Source organism: Camellia sinensis, chromosome 9, assembly GCF_055761805.1.
Source record: "Camellia sinensis isolate YWXY chromosome 9, ASM5576180v1, whole genome shotgun sequence".
In the NCBI taxonomy this organism is placed as follows: Eukaryota; Viridiplantae; Streptophyta; class Magnoliopsida; order Ericales; family Theaceae; genus Camellia; species Camellia sinensis.
In genome coordinates this window covers 158,478,845-158,505,847 of record NC_138969.1, presented here as the reverse complement: position 1 = coordinate 158,505,847, position 27,003 = coordinate 158,478,845, and the positions used below count along the sequence as shown (strand labels likewise).

Genomic DNA, 27,003 nt, shown 5'->3' with positions numbered 1-27,003 from the left:
AAGAAATAAAATAAAAATTAAAAAATAACTTTTAGCTAAGGTTGTTTGGAATGACCTAAATAAATATATTTTTTGTCTTTTTATAAAAAGATATGTAAAAAAATAAAAAGATAATATGATATAAAAAAGATAAAAAAATATATTATTTTTGAATTCTCAAACTTTACCTTACTTTTCAAAATCAGTTTTGTTTTCAAAAAGCAAAAACAACTAAAGCAAAGCAAACCCCACGCAACAACTCCACCTGAATTCTCCTTCCTGTCCCCACTTCCCGCAAACCCTAGCAATCTCATAGTTTGTGTTGTGTGTATCATAGTGAGAGAGAGAGAGAGAAAGCTAAAACCCACTCCACTCATAAAGATCCTCTTTCCAATCTATCTCTCTCTCTCTCTCTCTCTCCCTCCAAAGTCTCTCTCTCTACAGTGATTTCTGTCGCCCTCAATCGCGACTTTCTCACCACTTCCTCTATCTCTCTCTACAACTTTCTCTCTCTACATATAAATTAGGGTTTTGTTTTTATTGGTCAGATGAATCCCTCCTCTGGTGGTGCCAATAAGGACTCTGAAGAGGAGTCAGCCACTGTCACTACTTCTTCTGCTTGTTCTTCAGCTCTTGAACCAGCAGCGGCGGCCAAGGGTTCCGACAAGCTCGAAGCCGGCGGCGGTGGTGGTGAAGACAAGGTGGCGGCGGAGAAGGTGGTGGACGATCCGATGGAGGAAGATACGGTGAATCCCTCGACTGTTTTTTGTATTAGGCTGAAGCAGCCTAGGTCTTATTTGATGCACAAAATGAGTGTTCCTGAGCTTTGTAGGAATTTCAGGTAATTCTCTTGTCTTCTTCATGTTTGGATGATGAAGAAGAATTCAGTGGGATTTGATTGTTTTTGAACCCTATTTGAATTAATTTGCTTAATTGTTCAATTATTTTGACTGGCATTTAGTTAATTTTTGGTTACTGGTTTTGAGGAATGGAAAGCAAATTGGATTGTTAAGGTTGAAGGAAGAGATAGCTACTTGGAAATGAGTAACTAAACTGATATATTGCTTACTGAAATGGCTTCAAAATGCCAATTTTTTACTCATATCACATGATCTGTTAGTTAGTTCAACACGGGCTCTCTTTTGCACACACCGATCCTCTGTCGATTGGAATTTGACTATCGTATTTCGATTTCCAACTTAAAAGTTGAAGTTATATAAACTAATGCAATCATCATAGTTCAAGATTAGAATTGATGTTTATAAGATTTTAACTTGAAATTCTAAGTTATATATATACAAATGCAATCATCATAGTCCTTATCCAAAAAAACCAATTTCCCTTAATCACTTCAGATGGACCTTTTTCTGGTTTTATTTCTTGTTTTCTTTAACAATATTTAATATGTCTCCAGCTGTCATTACTCAATCCAAACCGAATTCTGCTGCCAGTTTGCAGGATAGGCTTTGGGTTGCTGGGGTGGGCCTTTTAACTAGGTTGTAAATGACCACCTTTAGGAAGACCGAGTGCTTATAGCTCTCGGTGCATGGTTGGACTTATTACCTTCCTGCAGCCACATGTTGTCATTGTTTCTTTATATATTTTTTGATAAATGGAAGTATAATATGAAAATTGTTGTAAGGGGGCGAGCCACATACACTCAAAAAGCCGGAGCCAAGAAATTGTACATCCACTGGCATGTTCAAGTCTCCTATTAAGTTCACAAAAGACAAAATGAAGAAACGACAAGCCCCAACTTAAAATTTAGAGAAAGGGGTACTAGGGATCATTTCAGACTGCTAAGGAAGCTCAACATTCTCAAAGGATCTTCTATTGTGTTCAGCCCAAATTGTCCGTGGACAAGCTTATCACCAAATGTCGATTTGATTGGGCGGGGGGTGGTTTGGTTTCATAAAGGTTGCCATCTTCCAATTCTTCTTGTTTGACTTTCTTGGGCAACACAAATCCCAAACAACTAGGAGTTCACCCACAACACGAAACCCCATTGGGACAGTTTTTTGTGATATATGAACATGTTGCTCATTCATATATATCGTCTCAATAAAACATTAATTGCTTCTTAGAAGGAATCTAGTTTTGATTTTTGAAAAGCTTCTAGCCAATATAAAATTTGAGTTCATGAAATTTGTGTTGGAAGGAGTACAATGAATTGTTGTTTAAAAGAGGGTGCTTAATGATTTGATGGTTCAACTTTCAAAGGTCATATCGTGGAGTGGGTATGGTTTGTAGATAGGCAGGATCCTTTTGATGCAAGAATTGGATTGAAGATTGAAGAGGGGGATAATATCATTTGTTTCATGTGAAAATTGTTTGTCCAAGGAGAAAAAGAATATTATCAAAAAACAGCTACACCAAAAGAAATCTGTGTAGTTTAGGATAAGATTGGGTGTGCGATAAGACCTATTATCAGATCTCAGACCCAATGTTTTTAAAGGCTGAAGGCGCATCAAGGTGCCGAAGGTCACTTGGGGCTTAGTCGCAAGGTACAAGGCACAAGGCGAGGCACGTGCTTCACTGAACCAAGGCGCACCTTTCCAATAAAAGGTTGATAAATTAATAGACTTGTATTTCAAACTTCAACAAAAGCAAAATAAAAGAATTCACAAGTTAGAATAAGCACCAAGTCAAAGAATTAAAAAATAAATAAAAGAACTAAGGCAAATTGTAGAAGACTTCCCAAAACTATAAATGTACATATCATTCCAAATGCAAAAATAATCAACATTCTACAAAACACAAATATTCAAAAGCACCAATATTTAAGTTTATACATCTCAAAACATCTAAAGCAAATTAAAAAGTTAAATATCAAACATAAATATCCAACAAATAGTAATTTAAAAAAAAAAAAAAGGGTGTATTGAAACAAACAGAAATATCGAACAAAGTGTATTTTTTTAATTTAATTAATTTATTGTGTGTTTGAGTTGAGAGCTTTAATACCTTGTGGCAGCATGTGTATCATAGTACCCAAAAAAACAAAAAGAGGTAACGTCTATATCTGGTATTAAAACAAAAACCAAAAGGCATATAAATGAAGTGTGCGACTTTTGTGCCTTAAGTGTGCGCCTTGCTGCGCTTCTTCGAATGGGCTGCGCCTGGGTTGTACAAGTCGCACAAGCTGTGCCTCTCTGCGCCTTGTGTGTGGGTGTGCCTTTTACAACACTGCTCAGAGCAGTTCACTCCAACTGATGGGTTTGGGACTTTAATACTTTGCTTATCCCTAAGAACCTAGCTTTTCCTTGTTATTGGTGGAGCCTGAAACAAGAATAAACTTAATTAAATTAGGAAAAGGAAACAAAAAAATTAGTGTTTGGTTAGATTTGGACTCTAAACTATTTTCTTGTTGGTTGAGGTTTTTTCCTTCTTAGTTTAGGTTTTGGTTTCCTTATTAATTTAGGATTGGGTTTAAGGTTAGCCATATAAATACACCCATGTAGCTCTATGTTTTTTAATTTATTCATTAGTTTTGTGATCTTAGAGAGAGATACACAATAGTGGGAGTGAGAGATAGATCATTGTAGAGAGTTTGTGAGATTGAGTGTGAGAGACTCTTGTAACTCCTTTCATATTTATCTTGGCAAATCTGCAATGACTCTGTGGATGTAGCCCGTGATTTGGGTGAACTATGTAAATATCTTGTTTTGCTTTTTGAGTCTGTTTTTTTCGTTATTTTACTTCTCCGTTCTAGATTCGTTGTGTTCGTGATTGTTTGCTCTCAAGTCTTGGAGTTTGGTATTAATCATATATACCATAACATTCCTGAGGTTGGGGATCTATTTTCAACTTTCTTTTACATCATTCCATTAATTGGAGACTAATTGAGTTTGTTCCATTTGGACACCTCTTGCTTTTGGGCTAAAAGTAGTTCCCAAGATCTTTGGATATGTGATTATGTATTTTGGAAATTATAGGCATTTCCTTTGCGGTAGTATCTTGCTTCATGCAGATTTAGTGATCACTGGTTTTGTGGCAGATCATCAGGCTAAGAGGAGATGATCATAGTTTTTGAAGATTTTTTTGGGTACTATTATCTTTTTGGTCTTCTTTAGTTGTGTTCTTAACTTGTTGGCTTTTTTCTTTCTTGGATACTGTACATCAATGTTTTATCATTTTGCATGCTGCAGAGCATCTTTCCCATCTTTGCCTTATTTTTAATATTAATTTTTTTTTACCTCTAGCACAACATCTTATCCTTTCCTAATCAACAAACAGCCATGGTAATAGTATCGCTCAGTTTACAACCAACTTGATGTGCCCTTGTTATTATAGCTTTCTTGCACTTGCACATCTACAACCTTCTTCACAAATATTCTCATCTTGTCTTCAGTATAACATCCTTTAAATTTAGTCCTATTGAGTACTCCATGCCATATTTTCTATTTGTTGATTCTTTGGATATCAAAGCATATGGCACTTATCTCACATCCTTATAAACCTTGATTATTAGCTATTGAGTGTTATATTCTTTGCAAAACCAAGCTGGGTAACTAAGTATATAAGCACACTTGGTTGTACAGTCAAAAGATTAAGGGAGGCGTAACCCAGAAAATTTAGTTCTTAGTGTTTTTAACTGTAATTATCTAATTTTTGGGCCATATTTGATATCCTTGTCCCAAAGTGGAGACTATCTTTTTCTTACGATGGAATGCACCTATCTTTTCTCCCCTTAATGGTTATAATAATTTCAATATGTACTTTCTGTTTTTTTTTCCAGTGCTGTTGCTTGGTGTGGGAAGTTAAATGCTATAGCATGTGCATCAGAAACTTGTGCAAGAATTCCAAGGTTAGTGTTTCATGTTGAAGTATATTTGTTTCTTAGCAAAATACAGCAGAAGCATATGCTAGCTTAATGGTTTTCTAAATTCCTGTACTTTGGTGCTTGGCAAATGCTCTAGAATGGGGACATAATGTAAGATGCAGTTTTATACCCTGCTGCTTATATTACATATATGTGTTATAAATTTTTGTTTTTAGAAAGGTGCAATGCTATATTTAATGGAGAAATCCTAACACAAAAAGGTTTAGGAATTTTTTAAACTTGGCGTAAAGTCTTTATCTCTTGGAATCTTATATGTGCAATATGCTGTTAGGCTGGTGAAGCTGAAAGGTAGTGCTTTGCATGGAAACCCTCAATTTTGTGAAAACAAAAGGAGATAAAGGATTTAGTGAAAGCACGAATGGTTTGTTTTAAAATTGGCTCTTCTTCAATTTTGTGAAAACAAAAGGAGATAAAGCATTTAGTGAAAGCATGTATGGTTTGTTTTAAAATTGGCTCTTCTCTTTGCTTTTGTGTGTCACATCTTCCAAGCTTCTCATTCACAAGAGAAGAAGTACGAGAGAAGAGAGGAGGGTGCAAAAGTGACTTCCATGACTCATATAAGAGAAGATAGTTATCAATGTATTGACGAGGGAGATAAGAGAAGGGTAGAGGGAGAAGGCAGAGAAGGAGGGCCATAGAGAGCTCAAAACTGCTCCAAATGTTATTTCTTTCTCCATCTCTGTGGGGCTGATCCTGTTTTATCCAAATTTTAGCCACTATAGTGACATATCAAGACTTGAATTCCCCTCCTAAACCCCAGAAAATGTCCCCCCCACCCCACCCCACCCCACCGGGCGAAAATATATATATATAAGAAATATATTTAAAATTTCTAATATAAGTATGACTGAAACTGTTTAAACGATCTGATTGATATATCAGATCATTAATGGGGAAGTTTGTTAAATTTTTCTTATTTTATTTCTAAAAAATGTATTGCATGTAATTAATGTTTCTCTTGATTTTTCTTTTCTTCTTGTAGTTCTAATGCAAATCCACCATTTTGGATCCCTGTACATATTGTGATCCCAGAGCGACCAACAGAGTGCGCAGTGTTCAATGTCATAGCAGGTATTATGAGCCTAGCTTATTAGGGTTGTTCTGTCATTTGGTTGTAGAATTCTCACTGACTTGATCTTGCTATGAAAATCTTATAGTTATTTGGTAAGCAGAGTTTTATTGATCTACTGTGGTAAGGTAGGCTGCAAATTCTTATGCCATTTAAAATTGAGGCAGATACTAACCCTCTCTTGAACTGTTTGTAAAATCATAGTTTCTCTTTGTTTTGACATTATGAAAAGCCAGAAAATTCACCTGTAATTTTTCTTTGCCTTTGAATGGCTTGGGTGAATCATTTTTCCACCATTGCTAACCCAAGGGCTATATCCTTAGTTAAATTATATAAATTCACACACACACATATATATAGGTTTAATTACAGGGACCTCCTCTGACGTTTCTGACAATTATAGGGACCTCTCTTGTAATTTCTGAAAGTACACTAACCTCCCATGTCAGAGTTATCAGCTAATTGTGGTTAATGATAAATGTAAAGTTACCTTTTTGTTCCTTTACAGATAGTTATTTCCATGATACTATATTTGTACCCCCCCCCCCCCCCCAAAAAAAAAAAAAAAAAAAAAAATTCCACTCTCCTGTATACACAAAACCCATCACCAAACAATCCCTTTCTATCCTATATATGTCATTTGGGTTTCAGAACAGTGCCCCTCCCCCTAATATTTCCATTTAAGATAATCACATCTTTATCAAGAAAAAACTGACTACTAATTTTCAATTTTGTCAACTATTTATTAGCTTTCAATCTTTACTGAAATCTTTAAACTTTGCTTTAATCTTTGGCTTCTAATCATGAAGTTTTAAAAAAAATTGTCTTGTGCTGTGTTTATTTTGGTAGCTCAAGTCTGTGTGGTGGTGACTTGTGGTGCTGCCCTATATGGCTTTATCATTATCTTGATGTTTGATACTTTCAGTATCACAGGCACTGGGTGGCTTACCTTGGAAGTATTTGGAAAATTCTTACACATTTAATTTCAAAATTCGCTTATCAAATATATATATAGTTTTTTGCTCAACAACAAAAGATTTTATTGATAAATCAAAAAAGGAACAAGGATAAGGCCAAAATTTGTTTATCAATTGACCTATGATAGCAATCAGAGAAATTTTGGTCATCGTGGGACAACAAAGCTAATAAAATTGTCATTTACATTGCTTATTTTGTTAAATTATTTGATGCAAAAGTAATGACTTGTTGGAATTTTTGTCCTCATCTTTGAGCCTTTGAATCATTGATGAATAGACTCTGTTTATTTGGATCATGTCAGTAATTTATTAATTCAACTGTTGTAAATTGTAATTTTTGTTATTAGTTTCATTAGTATTTCCATTGTTTCTGTTTCTTTTGTTGTAGTTTTTGTAACATCTGTGGCATAGTAAATAAATTGAAGATGTAGGTTGTTCAATGTGATCTATTATTTGTTCTGCTTTATGCTGAGTTGTTACTCTTGTATTCACATTGGGTTATAGTTCTGTGAATTAATCAGTGCTATTGGATGCCTTCGGCAGATTCTCCTCGTGATTCTGTTCAGTTCATGGAATGGTCTCCTACTTCGTGCCCTCGGGCCTTGCTAATAGCTAATTTCCATGGGCGGATAACTATCTGGACTCAGCCTTCTCAAGTAAGCTAGTGTTGTTGAAACATTTTCTACAATTACTTAGATGGTGGCCTTTGTTTTTATTGTTGGTCTATGCTTTTGCCACTGCTCATGTTCTAAACATGAAATTTTATTGGTTGACAAATTCCCCCCTCCCGGTTCTTCCTACTCTCATATAATTATTTCCTTGACGTGTGCCATATATATGTAGTTTAGGATTTAGTTTCTTTGTTTAGTTATTTCTTTTTGCTTTGATTTATTTGTTTGGACTACAAATGATGGTTTATCTTTTAACCTATGGGGGTTGTCCACATATGTTTAATAGTCATATGACTATTTAAGTGAACAGTCACATGATGCACTGGGATTGTGACACCTAAGCAGGGGGGTTTAGGGTTGGTTCCAGCGATTCTTTTAAAACATTAGCTTTTCTCACATTTTGGTAGTTTGAAGAGACAATATTTCTGGTTAATTTTTTCCCTTTCCTCTCTTTTGCCTCCTCTCTGTGCCTCTGATTCCCTGCTTCTGCTTATCTGCAACTCTCCCTCTCTGCTGCTGTGACTCTGCAGGTATCTCTGAGCATCTCTTCTTCTTTGTTCTCTGCTCCACTACTGCTGTGTCTCAGTTTCTCTGCAACTTTTCTTGTCTGTTCTTCCCTGTTGTTTTCTTCTCTGCAACAACTTATCTTCTGCATCTTCTTTACTCGCCCGAGTCTTCTCTTCTCTGCATCTGTTTTTTTTTTCCACTCAGCCTCCTCCTCCGCCTTCTCTGCAGCTGTCATTGCTGCTGCCTTTCTTCCCTGCTTTGGCTGTAGACTTCTTCCTTCATTTCTTGGTGTCACCTAGGTTTGGTTACCCTCTTTATTACATTTAATGAACTACTTCATTGTTATTTAATACTAGTTGAATTGAGTTTCATTTAGTGGTTGTCTAGATAATATCTCTACAAATTGTGTAGCTGCTTATCATCTTAGTTTTTTGTCCATTTATTTTGGAGATACATTTGCTGGATTTGGGGTACCTGACACTGGTTTATTTGATACATCATATTCCACATTTTTTTAAGACTAGTCTGGAAAAATCAATCAATTTTTTCTTCTCTCTTAATGAACTGCAATAGTATTAAGCTAACTTTTGGGCTGACTATTCAGGGCCTGCATAATCTGGTCAGAGATGCAAGTTGCTGGCAGCTGGAGCACGAGTGGCGGCAGGATATTGCAGTTGTTACAAAGTGGCTATCAGGAGTGTCTCCCGTAAGCATTTGTTTGTCTCTTCTTGTTATTTGAGTTTGTAATCCTTTGCATCTTTGATTTTTATTTCTGTTTCTCTACTTGTAAAAATTAGTATAGGTGGCTTTCCTCGAGATCCAGTAGTTCTGCTAACTCAAGGTCAACTTTTGAGGAAAAATTTCTTTCACAGCAGCCTCAAGCTCCAGGTTAGTTCTTTTTCCTCTCTGCTGATTATCAAAATGGGTATCCGGACGATCCAAAATTGCCGCCAAAATGATCCAAATCGTTGTAAAATCTTTATTAAAGCAGGATCTAAAGTAGGATTGTAGGTGGAATCAGAGGCGTTTTACTCTGCCTCGGGCTGGTTTAGTTTGACTTATGCTTGTTAAGAAAGCTGTAGTATTGATTATTCCTTCTGCATGGTTTTGTAAATAAATGGCATGTATGGCTATTTTTTGTTTTTATCATTGATATGGAGAACTAATAAATCAAATTATTACATGCATGACAAGATTATACTGGCATTAACATGATCAGAACATGAAGAAGGGACTCATCCATTTTGTGGGTTGCACACTTTTAAAAAGTATGCGTAAGTTTGCATCTGAATATTCCACTCTCTTTATAAATTAAGAAGGAAAACTTAATTTGTGACACAAAAGATCTTCCTAGACTTAGCTGCTTCAATTTTGAGGTAATGTTTGCATTAGATCAAGGTTCTTAATTTTGAGTATCATATTCAAATAACTTCAACTTGGTAATTTCCATCGTAGATCAACTGTTCATCTTGGTTACATGGTGTGAAGCCCATAGGCTTTGTTTTAGGTTTTCAAAGTGGATATTCTTTATCTAACCAAGCAGTAGCTGTTACATCAATTTATGAATAGTCCATGTTGTATATTTGTTGAACACCTTACTGGTTTTTCTTGTACAGTTGTGCTTTTCAATTACCATATCTGTGTTTTACTTTTGAGGTCCTTTTGGCACCCATGACTCTGCAATACTTTATATTGGGAAGGTTGATACGTATTCAAATTCCATTTTATTTGTATGCATGGCTTCTTTTTACTTGGAACGAAGAAACATTTATTGTAATGAAATGGAAATCATGGAAGACAAAGAACCATATTTTGGAGACGAAAATGCACGAGGCAAATGTGAAATAGGATATCAACGAGACAGATTGTTGAAATTTAATGTATAAAGAGAATTGTATTATTGATTGATGATTTATTGAATGTTACAATTTTACCTATATATAGAAGAGTAGGTGGTAGATGGAGTAGGTAAAGTGGAGGTGGTAGTGGTGTAGTGGGTTAGGTTTAGTGGAGTAGGTGAGGTGGTAGTGGTGTAGTGGGTTAGGTTTAGTGGGTGAAGTAGGTGATAGGTTTTAACAGCCCCCGCAAACTCAAGGGGGATAGGAACTAACCAACTTGAGTTTGGAGAGAGTAACAAAACAAGAAAATAATCTGAAAAAATAAAAAATGGATAGGAAACACTGTATGGTCGTGTCAGACCGTTGTAGAAGACTGTATGGTTATGGCAGACCGATGTAGAAGACACTGGCGCGTGTTGGACCGATGTAGAAGACAGTTTATGGGGTCATGTCGGACTGTTGTAGCAGACAATGTTGTGATAGTTGTTGTGACAGTTTATGGAGTCTTGCTGGACCCTTGTAGAAACTAACCGAAATCAATGTCGGGACAGTTTACAGAGTCTTGTCGGACCCATGAAAGAGCTAACCGGAATCAATGTCGGGACAGTTTACAGAGTCTTGTCGGACCCATGAAGGATCTAACCGGAATCAATGTCGGGACAGTTTACAGAGTCTTGTCGGACCCATGAAGGAGCTAACCGGAATCAATGTCGGGACAGTTTACAGAGTCTTGTCGGACCCTTGTAGAAACTAACTGGAATCAATGTCGGGACAGTTTACAGAGTCTTGTCGGACCCATGAAGGAGCTAACCGGAATCAATGTAGGGACAGTTTACAGAGTCTTGTCGGACCCATAAAAAGTCGCACCCTCAAAAGGTGTGCCATCAAAAGGCGTGCCCAATCCATAAAAAGGCGTGCCATCAAAAGGCGAGCCCAAGTCATAAAAAGATATGCCGGACATGATGGCGAGGCGCGTCACCACATTGGCTTGCGCGCCCGTTTTGTCGTCTGGCGTCAAGGGGCGCACGATACGCGTGTCTGCCTCGGCTATTTAACCAAGACGGAGGCTGAGGCTGAGGCAGAGGCTGAGACAAAAAAACCTGCTAAAATCCTTTGAAAAACCTCTTCCGTGTCTGAGAAAGAGATTCTGGAACACTCTGTTGCCCAGAAAATGACCTCGTCTTCCCGTTCAGCTACCCAGAATATGGCCTCTTCGTCCCGTGGTCTGCTCACTCTCTTTCCCGACCTCAACGAGTCAACAAGAGAGATAACTGGTGCGGTGGCCAGTGAACCTCAACCAAGCGCCTCTGGTTTTGCTCCGTTGAACTTTCCGATGCGGTCGGTGGAGCAAAAAATGGCGGTGCAAACTGATATTGAGGCCAATCAGTATACTTTGAAGTCATGTGTGGAGACCATGACGGCGGTCACAAACCTGTCGCACCGGCTGCAGAGTAGGACAAGTGAGGTGCAGCAGTTAAACGCCCAACTGGCTCTGCTCCAACGCATGTATAAGGATGCGCGAGCAGAGATAAGTGTGCTAAAGACGGAAAATAAGTAGCTGAAGCGGAAGGCCACCGTTATGTTCCGATTTGGAGGTCCACCGTATGCTGTAGTGGAGGAGCAGGGAGTAGTAAGCATGCCCAGTGGAGTGGGTGCGGGAAACACAGAGGCAGCACCGGCAAGGGCCTCCCAGGACGGAGGCAAAAAGAAGAGACCGGCGGCAGAGTAGGGAAGAAAAATCCCGCCTGTGGATGTGGTTGTTGTGTGTGGATTTTTTTTTTTTGCAAAGAAAGAATAATGAAAAAAAAAGGTTTCGTGGCCCACGGTTTGGTTGATGATGAAAGTTGGGATGATATATATATTATTTTGAGTCGGTTGTCCATGTGGTGGATATAAAAAAATGGGTCAAGAAGAGAACAAAAATAAAGGTGATGAAAAGTTTGAAAGAAATGATGGTGAAAATAAAGGAGGGACAAGGAAAGTGGCCATAGTGGTGGTATTGGGAGAGTGGGTGCAAAGTGAGAGAGAGAGAGAAGCAGTGTGGCTATCCTACGTTGAACATCAGCACCAATCAGTTCAGCAGCCTTTTTGTCATCTTTATAGAAGTGGAATGCTGGCACAGAGTGAATATTTAATTCGCTTAATTTGTTTCCAAGCTCCTCCTGAGCAATATCAATTTTATATATGGTGACATGAGGGGTCGAGTGTGCCAACCCAGCAAGAGAAACCCACTGTTTTCCTCCACCCATCACCAACAACACACCAACAGTTGCACTAATGAAAATACTGATGCCCACAATAAAGATGATTATATTGTTGTACCCCCAAGAAAGAAGAAGAACCTTCTCATAGAATACGGTGGACAACTCCGAGTGGGCAAGGCTGAGGGCCCACAAACGAAGGTATGAAGCTGTATTGGAGACTGCTCCAAGTACAAACTCTATCGTATGTATAAGTTGATGGACGGAAATTTCACTAAACTCAAATTCCTCCCCATGAGAATGGGAATCATGACTTGCCTCCAATAGTAATGAATCTTTTGTGCCTTGAAGTGGCACGTAGGACTGACCGCGGTGTCTATCTTCATGCTGTTTCTTCAAAAGAAGAGGCTTTGGGAGCAGCATCCATGGAACAGCAACGAGGGCCAGCAGCAGCAGTACAAGCTGAACTGTTCTCTGGCCAGCAAAAAACTCGTTTTCCCCAAGTTCGTCAGTGGGACTGAGGAACATATATATCAGTACGTGATATAAATCAGCTTTTGAACTAGTGCACCATTTTACAATGATGAGGAGGGAAAGGTAACCGAACAGGCTATTTAAAAATATCAGCTGGGGAACAAATTGGAACCAGATATTCAGGCTATTGCGGAAGAACTTGGCATTGAAATAGCTCAAAAAGATTCCAAGGTTCATCTGGGCTACACCGAGAAGTATTGACATTTTCATCTTTAACGAACTGAGGAATGGCAACTCACTGCGGGAACCTAAGAAGCATGGACACGGACACGTGACACGACACGAGTACGACACGGACACGCCGACACGTTAATTTTCAAAAAATGCAGGACACGACACGAGGAAAACACGCATGAAATATATAATTTTATATATTTATTATATGTTATATATATATGAATATATCATTTAAAGATAATAAAAAATGCAATATGACACTAATTCTTATAAATTTATATGGTTTTTATTTTATTATTGTATCTTAAGTTATTTTGTTCAAACTTATAATTAGTTTTACGTATGTCTAATCGTTAGACACGTGTGTTTAAACGATTGACACGTGTGTCCTTCAAGTGTCCAAAGAGTGTCCAAGTCTTTAAACAATAGGACACGTTTTGAAGAGTGTCGGACACGTGTCCTGAGAGTGTCCAAAGAGTGTCGGTGTCCGACACGTACCCGACACGGATACGTCACCTTCCTAGAAGTGTCCGTGCTTCTTAGGCGGGAACCATGCCAGACAGGGTCCACTCCAAATGGATATGTGTCACCCACCTTAATCAAGCCTGCAGTAGTAGCATGAAAAGAGTGCCATCATCAAAATCACATAGCGACCACCAAAGGTCATTTCTGTGATGTCTCCAAGCTTCTGACCAGAGAGAGAGAATGATGGGAAGGTATGTGTAGAAAATAAACGGAATAGGTTGAGGTCCGGCGGGCGGCTAAGGTGAGGTTGCCGCCCGCCGGGGAAGCGAAAATATTAGGTTCTAAACCTGCTCTGATACCATGTTGAAATTTAATGTATAAAGAGAATTGTATTATTGATTGATGATTTATTGAATGTTACAATTTTACCTATATATAGAAGAGTAGGTGGTAGTAGGTGGTAGATGGAGTAGGTAAAGTGGAGGTGGTAGTGGTAGTGGTGTAGTGGGTTAGGTTTAGTGGAGTAGGTGAGGTGGTAGTGGTGTAGTGGTGTAGTGGGTTAGGTTTAGTGGGTGAAGTAGGTGATAGGTTTTAACACAGATCCTTAATGAACATCATTATGTTGGTTACAATGATTAACATTAACATATGAAGCACGGACACCTCTTTGGAGGTGGTGTATAGGTATCCGACATGTGTTGGACATGGACATGCGCCGGGCATGCTCTGGACACATGTCAAACACGATGGATAGAGTCGGACACGCTGGGACACTTGGGACATATTGCAGACACGTTGAGGACACGTTGGGGACACTCAAAGGACCATTTTTTCCAAAAAAAATTTAAATTTAAATTAAAATTTTCTTTACTATAATAGCATACCTAAGGTTGATAAATTTGATAAAATGAAATATTTCACATAAAAATAAATATTAAAAGTTTAAAAAATATGGCACAATAAATATATAAAATTATATGTTTTGCACGTGTCTCTAACGTGTTGTGTTCTACATTTTTTGAAAATTTGCATGTCCATGTCGTGTTCGTATTCGTGTCGCGTCACGTGTCTGTGCTTCTTAGACATTGACATTAAGAAGAAGAAATAGATAAGCATACATTGGATTTGTGCATGACACATGACATGAGTGTAGCACGATTCACAAATAATTGATATTTTAGAAGAGAAACAACATTTGCAACATTTGCATTATTGTTAATCCCAGTCTCTTATAATCAGGAGGTCAAGGATTCAAGAAGAGGCTCTCCCTTGGTGTCTATTGCTGGGAACAAAATTGGGCTTGCAAGCTTTCTTGGATTAGGAAGGTTCTTTGCAGGCCTAACCTAAATTCTAGGCTCACCATTAGTCCAGAGCAATATGGATTCTGACAGTTTCCAGTAGCCTAGTATGGCTTATGTTACCCTTAAATTTGAAATCATGGTTGATTTATGTTACTAGTGGTGAATATTGGAGTGGAGGGGTAAACGTGCTCATTGCTCGCGTTGTTGTTTGTTGTCATCAATCATCATCAGTTGGAACTTACCTAGTGTTTTTCTTTCTCCTTTCTATTAATTTATTGTTTTATCAAATTTGAACAGCGTATCAGATCTCCTTATCTGATGCAAGTTTTTGGTTTGATTTCAGCTGGGTGGCCAAATTTTCTGTGTGTCTGCTCTGTTTTCTCATCTGGATCAGTTCAACTTCATTGGGCTCAGTGGCCTCCTAATCAAAGTGGTGCTGCATCAAAATGGTTTTGCACAAGCAAAGGGCTCTTGGGAGCTGGGCCTAGTGGGATTATGGCTGCTGATGCTATAATAACAGATGCTGGTGCCATGCATGTGGCAGGTGTTCCAATTGTAAATCCTTCAACCGTTGTTGTTTGGGAGGTCACACCTGGCCCTGGAAATGGATTTCAAGCAACTTCAAAGGCAAGTATAAGCACTGGGGTCCCACCTTCACTTAATCCTCCTTCTTGGGATGGTTTTGCTCCTTTGGCTGCTTATTTATTTAGCTGGCAAGAGTATTTCATATTGGAAGCGAAACAAGGGAGAAAGCACACAGATCAAGATTATTGCGATATGGTATCACTTCATTGCTCACCAGTCTCAAATTTTTCTGCATATGTGAGTCCTGAGGCAGCAGCTCAATCAGCAACAACCACTACATGGGGTTCTGGAGTTACTGCAGTTTCCTTTGACCCGACTCGTGGTGGTTCTGTAATAGCTGTGGTGATAGTTGAGGGTACTGAGTTGTATTTTTCTTTAAAACTGAACTTGTGTTTTGTTTTCTTTTTTTCCCCATCTAATTTTTATTCTATATGCTGAGGAAGCCCTTGTCTTCTGCCTATGTATTTGTGGTTGTGTAGTACTAATTTATTTACAATGTATTTAGTTTATGTTGGTCAATTAGCTTCCTTGACTGATGTATTTATATTTAGTTATCACATTTTAGGGGCAGCTGAGGTTATTTGATGGATTATTTATGTGGTTGGTTACTGATTTCTTGTCATTTTTTTTTTTACTATTGTACTTTTTGGCCTTTAAATGTCTATTTGACCTTTGATTTGAGCTGCATGAAGTGGTATAGCTGTGTATAATCCTTTTTGTACTTGTTGATGGGTAATGGAAGGCTAGCTTCATCATCTTAGTTGTCGAAATTCATTTTTTAAGCCTGACCAGTTCAGCTCACACATGAATTTCACACTTTTACCCTAGTTTGGATACTTGCAACTGTTTAAGTGCAGTAAAATGTGCGTGTGATGCACGAAATTGTAAATGATTACGATGCGTTGGTTTAAGCTTAGTTTTGTCTATATTGTAGCCACTACCTAAGTTTTTTATTTTTATTGTTCTGTCACATAAGCATATAGTCATGTTCACACATAGAAGACATAATATTTACGTCCTGTACTAAACAAACCATTGGAAATTCACTGCACATATATAGCTTAATTTTGGTAATTATGTGACTTAAGTCCAACCGCTTGTTTGGGTTGGCGTTCAGAACTAATCAAATCTTGATTTTACCCATGCAGGGCAATACATGTCCCCTTATGATCCAGATGAGGGTCCTTCAATTACAGGTTGGAGAGTTCAACGCTGGGAATCATCTCTTAAGCCTGTTGTCCTCCACCCAATATTTGGAAACCCCACTTCAAGTTTTGGTGGGCAGGCTCCTATGCAAACAGTTTGGGTAACCACAGTGAACAAATGCATTCCACCAACCAATGACTTCAAAATTCACCAAGCAGCTGTGGCTGGGCCATGCTCTGATTTGAGAAGCACATCTGATTCTAGTCTTGAGAAGACGAAAAGGGTCTGTTTTGATCCCTTTGATCTTCCAAGTGATGTTAGAACTCTTGCTCGAATTGTGTATTCTGCGCATGGGGGTGAGATTGCTGTTGCTTTTCTACGAGGTGGGGTTCACATTTTTTCTGGTGCAAGCTTTTCATCTGTTGATAACTACCAGATTAACGTTGGTTCTACAATTGCTGCTCCTGCCTTCTCATCAACAAGCTGCTGTTCAGCATCTGTTTGGCATGATACCAGCAAGGATCGTACTATATTGAAGATAATTCGTGTTCTTCCTCCTGCTGTTCCGAGCAGTCAAGTGAAAGCAAACTCATCAACCTGGGAGCGTGCAATTGCAGAGAGGTAGTATTACATATACGTTCAGGACTAACTTTGATATCTGAGGTAGTAATGTTTTTGATATTGCTACTTGAATTTTGACCGATTGTTTGTTGGGTTGAAGTTATTCTGCCGTGGCAATTATTAATGATTTTTTTAATTTAATTTTGTTTTATTTTTTTTCTGTACTGAATATCATGTTTTGTCAGAGCAGGTTCTGGTGGAGCCTGTTGGTTGGAGTTGATTGGTGGGATGCCGTTGGCTGTACACAGAGTGCTGCTGAGGATGGCATTGGTGATCTTTAAATTATTTGATGCTTTTGATGTGATTAATGATAGAATGCTAGAAAATTTCCCTAGTGAACCTTAAGGCTATGTTTGGATGACATGAATCAAATAGTAGGAATGAGAATTCTATTACTACTACTAGTAATTATATTCCTGTGTCAATGTAATTCAAGCGTTGCGTTTGGTTTGGTTTGGTTTGGTTTGGTTTGATTTGGTCAGGCATCCTTTATAGGAATATGCTTTTGTTTTAAATATTGTGGGCCCATCTTTTTTTTTTTATTCTTAAATGAGTCATATTTCTCCAGGAATGTGAATTCCCATTGGCGGATGTGGGAATAGGATTCTCACTATTGTGGTAATCTCATTCTGCCTTGGGAACCGAAGTAAGAATCATGTTCCCATTTATGGAGACACCCAAACAACGGAATGAAAGGGACTTGGAATGAGATTCCCATTCCGCCTATCCATTCCTGCCATCGAAACATGGTCCAAGTGTGTCACTAACATTGAGCTCAGTAATAAATATGATATATTCTGACCATTTAGTCTATGATATTTGACCCTAACTGTTGGATTAAATCCAACACAATATACCGGCTGAATTGTGGGGGTTTGTTGTTTGACTCTTATGAACAACTTATGAATAAGTTTTTTAATGAAGAAAAAGACTATGAGATAGTAGTGTTTATTCAGTGATGGCATATCCACCGGGTGCCAAAAAAAAAAATGCAATTTTCGTGGAAGCCTAAAATGGATTTAGTCTATGATATTTGACCTTAATTGTTGGATTAAATCCAACACAATGTACCGACTGAATTGTGGGGGTTTGTTGTTTGACTCTTATGAACAACTTATAGATAAGTTTTTTAATGAAGAAAAAGACTATGAGATAGTAGTGTTTATTCAGTGATGGCATATCCACCGGGTGCCAAAAAAAAAAATGCAATTTTCGTGAAAGCCTAAAAAGGCTGTGGGATCCATGACAATGACGTAGCCTTCTTGGTTAGAAGGAAAGTGTTGATGATAGCAATTGGAGTCTTTATTTATGTTTATTCTAAGATAGCGAGCTGCTCATGTATATGTATGCTTTGTTTTGTTTTGGAGTAAAGGTTATTTTTGGATAATTTCAGTATTTTCTGGACATGAACTGTACTAGTGGCCTGTGGGTCTTATTTTGAGCCATGTCATGTTATTGGGTCATTTTATGTGGACATAGGCTTAGTAAGTGTTCCCAAGTGTTATCAAGTATATAAGAATCCAGGGAAGACATAATTTTTAGAAAGAAGTTTCGCGAATGAATTACATATAAATGAAATTATGGCCATTGTAGAACTTAATAGTTGCATCTTACGAATATGGATCCCGAGACCTTTATATAAATAAAATTTATTGATTATGAATTTACAGGAATATCTCTATGTTGTATGATGAGCTTTTAGCTTTTACCTCTTGTAGTCAGCTGACGAAAGTTTTTTTTGTTTTTTTCTTTTCAGTTTCACTGAACAGTGTTATTGCCGTGTTGGATGCGGATTTCCATTCTCTTCCTTCAATTCAGCATAGACAGCAGTATGGTCCTGTATGTCTCATTGAACTATTGCCAAATTCTTGCCTCATGGTCTTTATATTAAAGCCTCCATCATGTATATGTGGATATGTTATGTAATTCTTAGTATTTATTGATGGTTGTCTGTAGAGTTTGTCTTTTTACATTGTCCTTATAACTATCAGACCCTATCAATTCCAAACAAAAATCATCCTGAGAAAAAAAATTATACTTCTTACTATTCTATTCATCATCCTCTTACGACATCCTTTATTACTTATGGTAGTTGAATGAGACAAGTGCATGTTAATTGGTGTTGCATGTGTAAGGCTGTAAGCACGATGGGGAGTCTGTGAGTCATCTTCTTATTCATTGTGAGGTGGTGTGAGATTTATGGTCTTTGCTGCATCTTATGTTTGATGTAGAGTGGGTGTTCCCTGGTAAGGTGGTGGAGCTTCTTTGTTCATGGAGAGGAGCTTGAGTGGGGAGAAGTAGGAGGAAGGCTTGGTGTTTGGTTCCTTTGGCATTGACGTGAATGGTTTGAGGAGAATGTAATAGAAGAATTTTTAATGGGAAAGGAATAACCCATTTTTAAGAAATAGAGTAGATTATTGTAATTTTTGTTCAGTTAGATATGATTTGCGAAGTCATCTAATCCTGTACATTTGCATCCATTTTCATACCCTAGTCTCTGTATTACGTGCCTTGGGGTTGGGGGAAGGGAAATTTAGTCAAAACCCCTCCATTAGACCCTTGTTTGATAAAAAGGACAGTCTAGTTTATTTTTCTTCATAGGAGAAAACACATAATTGAGTAAGGATAAAGTAAAATATTTTATTTTATTTTTTATTTTATTTTATTTTTTTCTTTCTTGGACAATATTGTCAGAATAACATGTTACTGTGAACCAGAATAACATGTTACTGTCAAATAGAATAATTGTCAAATAGAGTAACATGTTACTGTGAGACAGAGTAACATATTACTATTATTGTTTACATCAATTTCAACGGTAATAAATTTTTTTTTTTAAAAGAATTTCATAGTCAACATGGATCTTATTTGATACATCTTGACGAGAGAATTCTAAAAGTATTAAGTTTATTAAAAACCAACATCTACATCAACAGTTATATGATTTTAAAGTTTAATATTTTGATAATAGTGATATTTGTTGGACTTTTCAAGGAATTTTTTTTGTGCTTGTCCTTAATGCATTAAAATTTTATTATGAGAGGGTTTTGAGTCCCAAATCCCCCTTTTGTGCCTAATCGTCATTTACTAGTTTGGACTAAATTGCTTTCTTCCAAATCATATAGTTAGAACCCACTTAGTTATGTGTTTCTATTTCTGCCTTAGTTGACTTGTTTTTGCACAATGCAGAGCCTAGACAGAATAAAATGCAGGCTATTGGAAGGTACAAATGCTCAAGAGGTTAGGGCAATGGTTTTAGACATGCAAGCAAGGTTGTTGCTGGATATGCTAGGAAAAGGAATTGAATCAGCTCTGATTAATCCTTCAGCTTTGGTTTCTGAGCCTTGGCAAGAATCTGGTGATAAGTTATCCAGCATTGATCCTGAAGCAATGGCTGTTGAACAAGCACTAGTTTTAAGCATCCAGGTTTGCTTCTGGTTGTTTTCCATTTTCTGTGATTTTATGGCTGCTCATTGTCATTTTTCCTTTCTTTTAAAATATGATCTGAAATCCATGGTGTCTCGCTGTGGTGCTTTTCTAATTTCTAGAACAATATAATGCAGGCTTATGTTGATGCAGTACTTGACCTAGCATCACATTTCATAACACGGTTGCGACGTTATGCTAGTTTCTGCCGTACGTTGGCAAGCCATGGTAATCGCAATATGGTGGCTAGTCCTACTCAAAATTCTGCCTCACCTGCTACAAGTCAGGGTCAGTGTGGGCCACATCTTCTAATTCTGTAATATCAACGGATTGTTTTATAATGCTGGTTTCATTTCCAAGAGGAAATATTGTGCTTCCATGGAACTGTTGGAATATTCATCTATTTGTGTTTTCTCTACTCTTCCTTCTCTCTCTGGTTGTTGTGCCATTTCTTAAAACAACGTAACTCCATTTTTTGCCAGGTGGTCAAGGTGGTACTGCTAGTTCAACCGGAAGCACTCAGATGCAAGCATGGGTACAAGGAGCTATTGCTAAGATTAGCAACAGCACTGATGGAGTTTCAAATTCAGCTCCAAACACTATAAGTGGTCCTTCCTCCTTTATGCCAATAAGTATTAACACAGGAACTTTTCCGGGAACTCCAGCAGTTAGGCTCATCGGGGACTGTCATTTTCTTCATAGGTTGTGCCAACTTTTACTGTTCTGTTTTTTCTTTTGGCGAACGCAGCTACCTCGCTTTATTGGGGGTGCTCAGAGAAATTCCGATACAAATATGCAAAAACCTCATCTTGGTGCTCCAGGCAAGGTCGAAGAGATCAACTCTGTCCCTACAAAACCAACACCTGGAATGGCCAGATCGGAAGAAGTGCAGGCAGCTCGGGGTGGTCAAGCCATATCTGGAACAAAAGTACCTGAAGAAGGTCCTGCTGGCCGATCAAGATTGGGTTCTGGTAATGCTGGACAAGGCTACACATTTGAGGAGGTAAAAGAGGATCCTAATACGACATGATTTGAATTCAAGATTTAAGTATTTAACATACAACCAAGTATATGTATTGTTGAGTTTTCAATGTCATTATCAGGCTAAATGTCTTTATTTCATCAATGAACTTAGAAACTTGCTTGCATGTTTTAAAGTTCTGAGATTCAACAATCACCTGTGGCATCCTGGATAATTCTTGTTTATTTATTTATTTAAAATTCTTGAAGGTTTCAGTAAGGATTGCATGGTTGTATGTAGGGTTCTTATATGTTTTCTTACTGGTTTGCAGGTGAAGGTCCTCTTCCTTATACTTATGGATCTCTGTCGGCGAACAGCCGGTATGGTACACCCCTTACCAGTTTCTCAGGTGGGAAGCAGCAACATCCAGGTCCGCCTGCATTATATTGATGGTAACTATATCGTCTCGCCAGAAGTTGTGGAAGCATCCCTCGGCCCACATATGCAGGTAGCTGCATTCCTGACTAAATCTTCTGGAAGAACACTCCTACTAGGGACCTACATCTGTTTTATTGTGATGATTCCACTTGCTTTTTCTGCCAAAAATTACTCGTAAACTGATTGTTTGAATATAATTTTGTTATCTCCAATTACTTAGTTTTGAATTAATCTTGACTCTTGATTTTGCTGTGAACTATCCAAAACCTAGCATGGGTGCTGGTACGGATGCCAGTATTGGTACAATACGGGTACACTGAAACGTTAAAATCTAAAAAACGTAAGGTACGGGTATAGTTGGGGTACGTCAATTTTTAATTTTTTAATTTATAGCTAAACATCCCACTTACAAATCAAAGTTCAAAACAATAACTAAAAAGAGAAATTACAAAACCAAAAATAAATTAATATTTAACAATACCAATACAATACTAAAGTAAAATCCTAAACCTGATATACTCATATTCTTATAACCATTAAGACAATAATTTGTGAATTCTTTCACTTCATTCAAGTATATAATTTTCAAATATTCAAATAACAATTTAAAAACATCAATATTATGAAAGTAACGATGAAACATCAATATAATTTTCAATATTCCTATAAACATCAATTCGTTATTTTTATTTTATATAATTCTAATTGTCTACTAAATATACAACAATGGTAGAAGAGGGCAAAATTACTCAATAACAGTAAAGAGTAGGTGGTTCCAAATCACCTAAATTTTTTGAAGATGATTAAAGAGGAATAAGGCTATAGACTTGCATCAAATTCCAACGTCTAGGGGGAAAAAAAAAAAAAAACTGATGTGGAGTACCCACCACGTATCCATGGCTTACCCAACTTTCCCATACCCGTATACAGCGTACCCGGTATGCGTGACCTGGTAAGTATCCGGTACTTGTATTGCAACATTTTTGGAGTACCCCGTGCTTCATAGTCCAAAACGCTATGTTTGAATTTGAAATTACTTTTCTGGTGATATGGATCACTTTCGCCTCTGATATTTTCTCTCTTATTGGTCTTCTACATAGAATATGCCACGGCCTCGAGGTGCTGATGCTGCTGGTCTATTACTCCGTGAGTTGGAACTCCATCCTCCAGCTGAAGAATGGCACCGGAGAAACATGTTTGGTGGGCCCTGGTCTGATCTAGATGATATGTGCCCTGCTGATGATCCTTCCAAACTTAGCACTTCCTCTGACCCACTAAAGCTGAACTCATTGGAAAGCTATGATATTTATTATGGGGCTAATGGGTTGTGGCCAAGGAAGCGCAGAATGTCAGAAAGGGATGCAGCTTTTGGCTTAAACACTTCTGTGGGCCTGGGGGCATATCTTGGTATAATGGGATCTCGAAGAGATGTCGTAACTGCTGTATGGAAGACTGGTCTTGATGGAGTTTGGTACAAGGTTCAGTAAAAGCTCTCCTACATCTTTCTTAATTTGTTTGTTGGGCATCATTTTCAAGATTCTGCTGTATGTCTTTGAATCATTGTTTGATGATTTCTGATTAACTTTAAACGTTTGTCAAATTTGGCAAAAATTCGAAAACTTGTGCTTGAGAGGATTGGGATTAGGGATTCGGTGACTCCATTTAGAAATATCTAGAATGACAAAGAATTATTTATGACATCACCGAATTCCTAATCCCAATGGTTATTAGCAACACAGCGGGGGGTAGCCCTCCCCCCCACCAACCTAGCTGACGGCAAGATTTGATCCCAGGCCTCTGGTACCCACACCACCAGCTAAGCTAGCTAGTACCTTCGGAAGGGCTACTGTTTTGCTGTTTTGGTGTTGGTGTCAAGATTGTAATCTGGTAATTTAGGGGTTGTTGGGATGATCTAAATAAGTGCACTTTTTGACTTTTTATGAAATATGGGTTGGGTTTGGGTTGGGCTTGAAGTGATGTGTTAGAGAGGTGATGTGACTTAAATAAGATGATGTGACTTAAGTAAAATAGCGACTTTTTGACTTTTTAACTTTTTCTAAACATCCCAAACTTGCCCTTAGTAAAGATTTTAGATATTGTTCAATTTGGTTTTAATTTGAAGTCGGAAATCTGAAGCAGCATTGTGTTCTCTCTCTCTTTTGGCTTATTGTTTCTCTAATAAGCTGTTGTGGGCATAGGCTCACCAACCCTGCCAACCCACTCCTATTTTTTCAGGGCTTGGGAAGAGTATCTTGGCCCGTAGGGTGAGGCTGGACTAATATTTTAAGCCCATTTAATAAATGAGTTGGGCTTGGGATTCAAGTATGTAGCCCAACCCAACCCGGTCTTGCCGGACAATAATATAATTAAAATATAATTCTCTTTTATTATTATTATTTATTTACATAATATATTAAAATATATATAAATGCCTCTAGCTTCTAGGTTTTATAAATGCCTCTAGCTTCTAGGTTTTCTTTTAAACTTTCCAATCTCATGAGCTCTCCCGTAGTGGTTGAGGGCTGCACTGGCTTGGGAAAATGTTTTGTTTGTTCAAGTTCACCTCGTAACAATTATTGCGTAAATGTCTTTGGAAGTTAATGACCGTTTTGCTTTTGGAGGTTTATGGCCATGGCTTTATTTTATTTTTTTAATTAGTGAAGAACTATAATTTGTTTAATCTGTTTGGTTTGGCATGTCGAGTTGTTTAGATGGTTTTAAATGCAATTTTTTTAACAAAATAGTCTACGTATAGGCCAGATGTCTTAACAAAATAGGCTTTTGGTTTTGGTGAGCGTTTTGCTTTTGGTTTGGAAGTTAATTTGTTTAATCTATTTTTTAACAAAATAGACCTGATGGGCGGGTTCAGGAAATATATTTTCTTTAGGGCTGTGTTTGGGATGACTATATAGGCCAGATGTCAGCGCTGGGCTTGGGCAAAGACAAAGCCCCTTATTAGGTAGTCCATGCCCCACCCATAGTCTTGAGTTGTGGACAAATAATCCAAGTAATAGCCTCACTGAGCCTATGTAATTGCTAGGTTCTTTGGGTTATCGGTTTTCTCTGTGGCACGCTATGATAAGTTCAACGATTGGATAAATTCATCAAAGTTGAACTTGATAATGTTGCTGTACTTAACTTTATTAAGTGAACAAAGTCTACTAAATTTATTTTGTTTTTTGAGGCCTCGAGTGAAATAATTACATAGGTTATTATCTCTTATTCCTTTCATTTGTTAAATTTCTCTCTTTCTGCCGTCTCTTCCTATTTATTTTTTTAACTGATTTTTTTTCCTCATATGCAGTGCATAAGATGTTTACGACAAACGTCAGCTTTTGCTTCACCAGGTTCCAGCAGTTCACCTAATCAGAATGAGAGGGAAATGTGGTGGATTAGCCGCTGGGCTCATGGCTGTCCAATGTGTGGTGGGACATGGGTTCGAGTTGTATAGAGGGCTACATTGACCATTTCTGTTATCAAGTAGGTTTTCTTGTTCTCTGTTATGATCAGAAATTCTGGGCTGGATATGCATGTGGTAGACTAGAAACAAAATAGGAAGGACAAATGGAAGTCAAAAGTCATCTCATCTATGTGATCTGATTGCCGATTCTGGACAATGCTACTTCAATTTTCTTCTAGTGTTTTGGCAGATAAGATAATGGTTTTAGTTACTCCAACTAGTTGGCAAGAACTCAGTATGCAAAAGTGGAGGTATCGGGTTTGAAAATCTTTTCCCTTCAGGTCAGCTCCCTAACTTGAAAAATCAAATTATATACCTGCCCATGTTATTCAATCCAAGTTGCACCAATCCTCCTCTCATTTTTCTCCAACCCAACCCTACCCAACGGTTGACAGATGCAGAAAGGGTTAAGAGAAAATTATACCGTGGTCCTTGTAATTTGCCTCTTGTATCAATTTGGTTCATGTAGTTTCAATCATAGTTGTCAAATTGTAAATCGAATTGTGAATCACTTTTTCTAAATTACTTAGAAAAATATATCTACACACTTCGATGTTTATTATATCTTATAAATATAAAATATTTAGACTTAAATCAATGAAAATGTTGTTTTGAATGATGATCACATGATCTAATAGGTAAGAAGTTAGCACAGGTTCTCATGTAAGATCACCATATGACCTTTTTCGTTTTTTAGATATTACTTATTAACAATTCTTAATAAATAAAGTAAACAAAGACAAACTTTCAATTTAAAAGTAACAATAACTTACGATGATATTGATATTTCATAATTATACATACATTTACTAGTAGCAATGACCTAATAATGAGAAAGAATTAATTACATTTTTTGTTTTAAAACCTAAAGCATTTGTAAAAAATGCTGCTTGTTCAAAAAAGTATTTATATATTTTTTAAAAACTTGCAAAATCATTAGGTTTAACTAACTTCACCCATGAAGTATATTTATTTTAATAAAATAATTCTAGATAATTCATATTGCTACTTGCTTTAACCTTAAACATCTTTAGAAGATAAATTTTAAAAACATATTGGGTTTGATTGAATCTAACTAGATCTTATTAAAAAATATGTGATCTCTAAAATAACAAATCATATATATTGGTTATTTTTGTATTAAACACTATTAAAAGTTGTATTATGTCATTTTAACTAAGAAAATAGAGAAAAAAATAATTGAAATATGTTGGACATGATAGTTTTAAAAATTGTATGAATCGTAAAAAGTGAATCAAATCGTGAATTGATTATGAATCGTGTGATTTGCAAGAGATTCACTCCCAAGATAAATTCACCCATACATTCGTATCGATTTTGCAAAAAATGCGAATGGAATCATGAATCGTAAGATTCTGATAACAGAGGTTTCAATTATATCAATTTTGCCCTTCAATTTTTTCACATTGTTGTCAATTTAGTCCAATTAATAACATTTGTTAAGAAATTGAACAAAACTTAAGGGCAAAATAGTCCATTCAGAAGGGAATGCATCATTATGAATTGGACGCTTGTCAATCATTTCGAGAGGATTGAATGGACCATTTTGCCTTTTATCGCTGTCCAATCCAAATGGGTGTTATCAATTGGACTAAATTGGTATTGTGAAAAATTTAAGAGTAAAATTGATGCAATTAGAATTACCAAGACTAAATTGACACAAGAGGCTGACTATAGGATCATGAGTGTAATTTGCCCAAGAGTTTTAAAGCCAACATTGTGAGATGCTTTCCAGTAGCAACGATATTATGCATCTAAATGTGTCTTATCTTCTCCTTCATAT

At 37.2% G+C, this 27,003-nt stretch overlaps 1 protein-coding gene and 1 pseudogene across 6 annotated transcripts in view; one reads left to right on the top strand and one right to left on the bottom strand.

Moving 5' to 3' along the window:
- Positions 1-208: 208 nt before the first annotated feature.
- LOC114307483 (mediator of RNA polymerase II transcription subunit 16) overlaps positions 209-27,003 on the top strand; it is a 28,407-nt gene continuing 1,612 nt past the window's right edge. Inside the window, exons 1-17 of one of the 5 annotated variants that reach the window (XR_014340992.1) lie at positions 527-820; positions 3,977-4,024; positions 4,718-4,786; positions 5,805-5,893; positions 7,412-7,524; positions 8,651-8,752; positions 8,844-8,934; positions 14,906-15,502; positions 16,296-16,914; positions 17,105-17,184; positions 18,671-18,753; positions 20,104-20,340; positions 20,478-20,628; positions 20,823-21,343; positions 21,633-21,809; positions 22,840-23,217; positions 25,044-25,480. Coding sequence is in view for 1 of the 5 variants with exons in the window: in XM_082888577.1 (XP_082744703.1) it covers positions 528-820; positions 4,718-4,786; positions 5,805-5,893; positions 7,412-7,524; positions 8,651-8,752; positions 8,844-8,934; positions 14,906-15,502; positions 16,296-16,914; positions 17,105-17,184; positions 18,671-18,753; positions 20,104-20,340; positions 20,478-20,628; positions 20,823-21,343; positions 21,633-21,809; positions 22,840-23,217; positions 25,044-25,190 (3,747 nt within the window). In the remaining 4 variants the exon portion in view is untranslated. Of the gene's footprint in view, positions 821-3,976; positions 4,025-4,717; positions 4,787-5,804; positions 5,894-7,411; positions 7,525-8,650; positions 8,753-8,843; positions 8,935-14,905; positions 15,503-16,295; positions 16,915-17,104; positions 17,185-18,670; positions 18,754-20,103; positions 20,341-20,477; positions 20,629-20,822; positions 21,344-21,632; positions 21,810-22,839; positions 23,218-25,043; positions 25,481-27,003 lie in introns of all 5 variants that reach the window. The other 4 variants (XR_014340994.1, XR_014340991.1, XM_082888577.1 and 1 more) reach the window with 4 other exon arrangements.
- On the bottom strand, positions 9,075-13,592 carry LOC145798996 (V-type proton ATPase subunit a3 pseudogene; annotated as a pseudogene). The gene is made up of 2 exons (XR_014340911.1): positions 13,348-13,592; positions 9,075-12,867 (listed from the first exon to the last, which is right to left on the bottom strand). The product of XR_014340911.1 is annotated as a V-type proton ATPase subunit a3 pseudogene (transcript).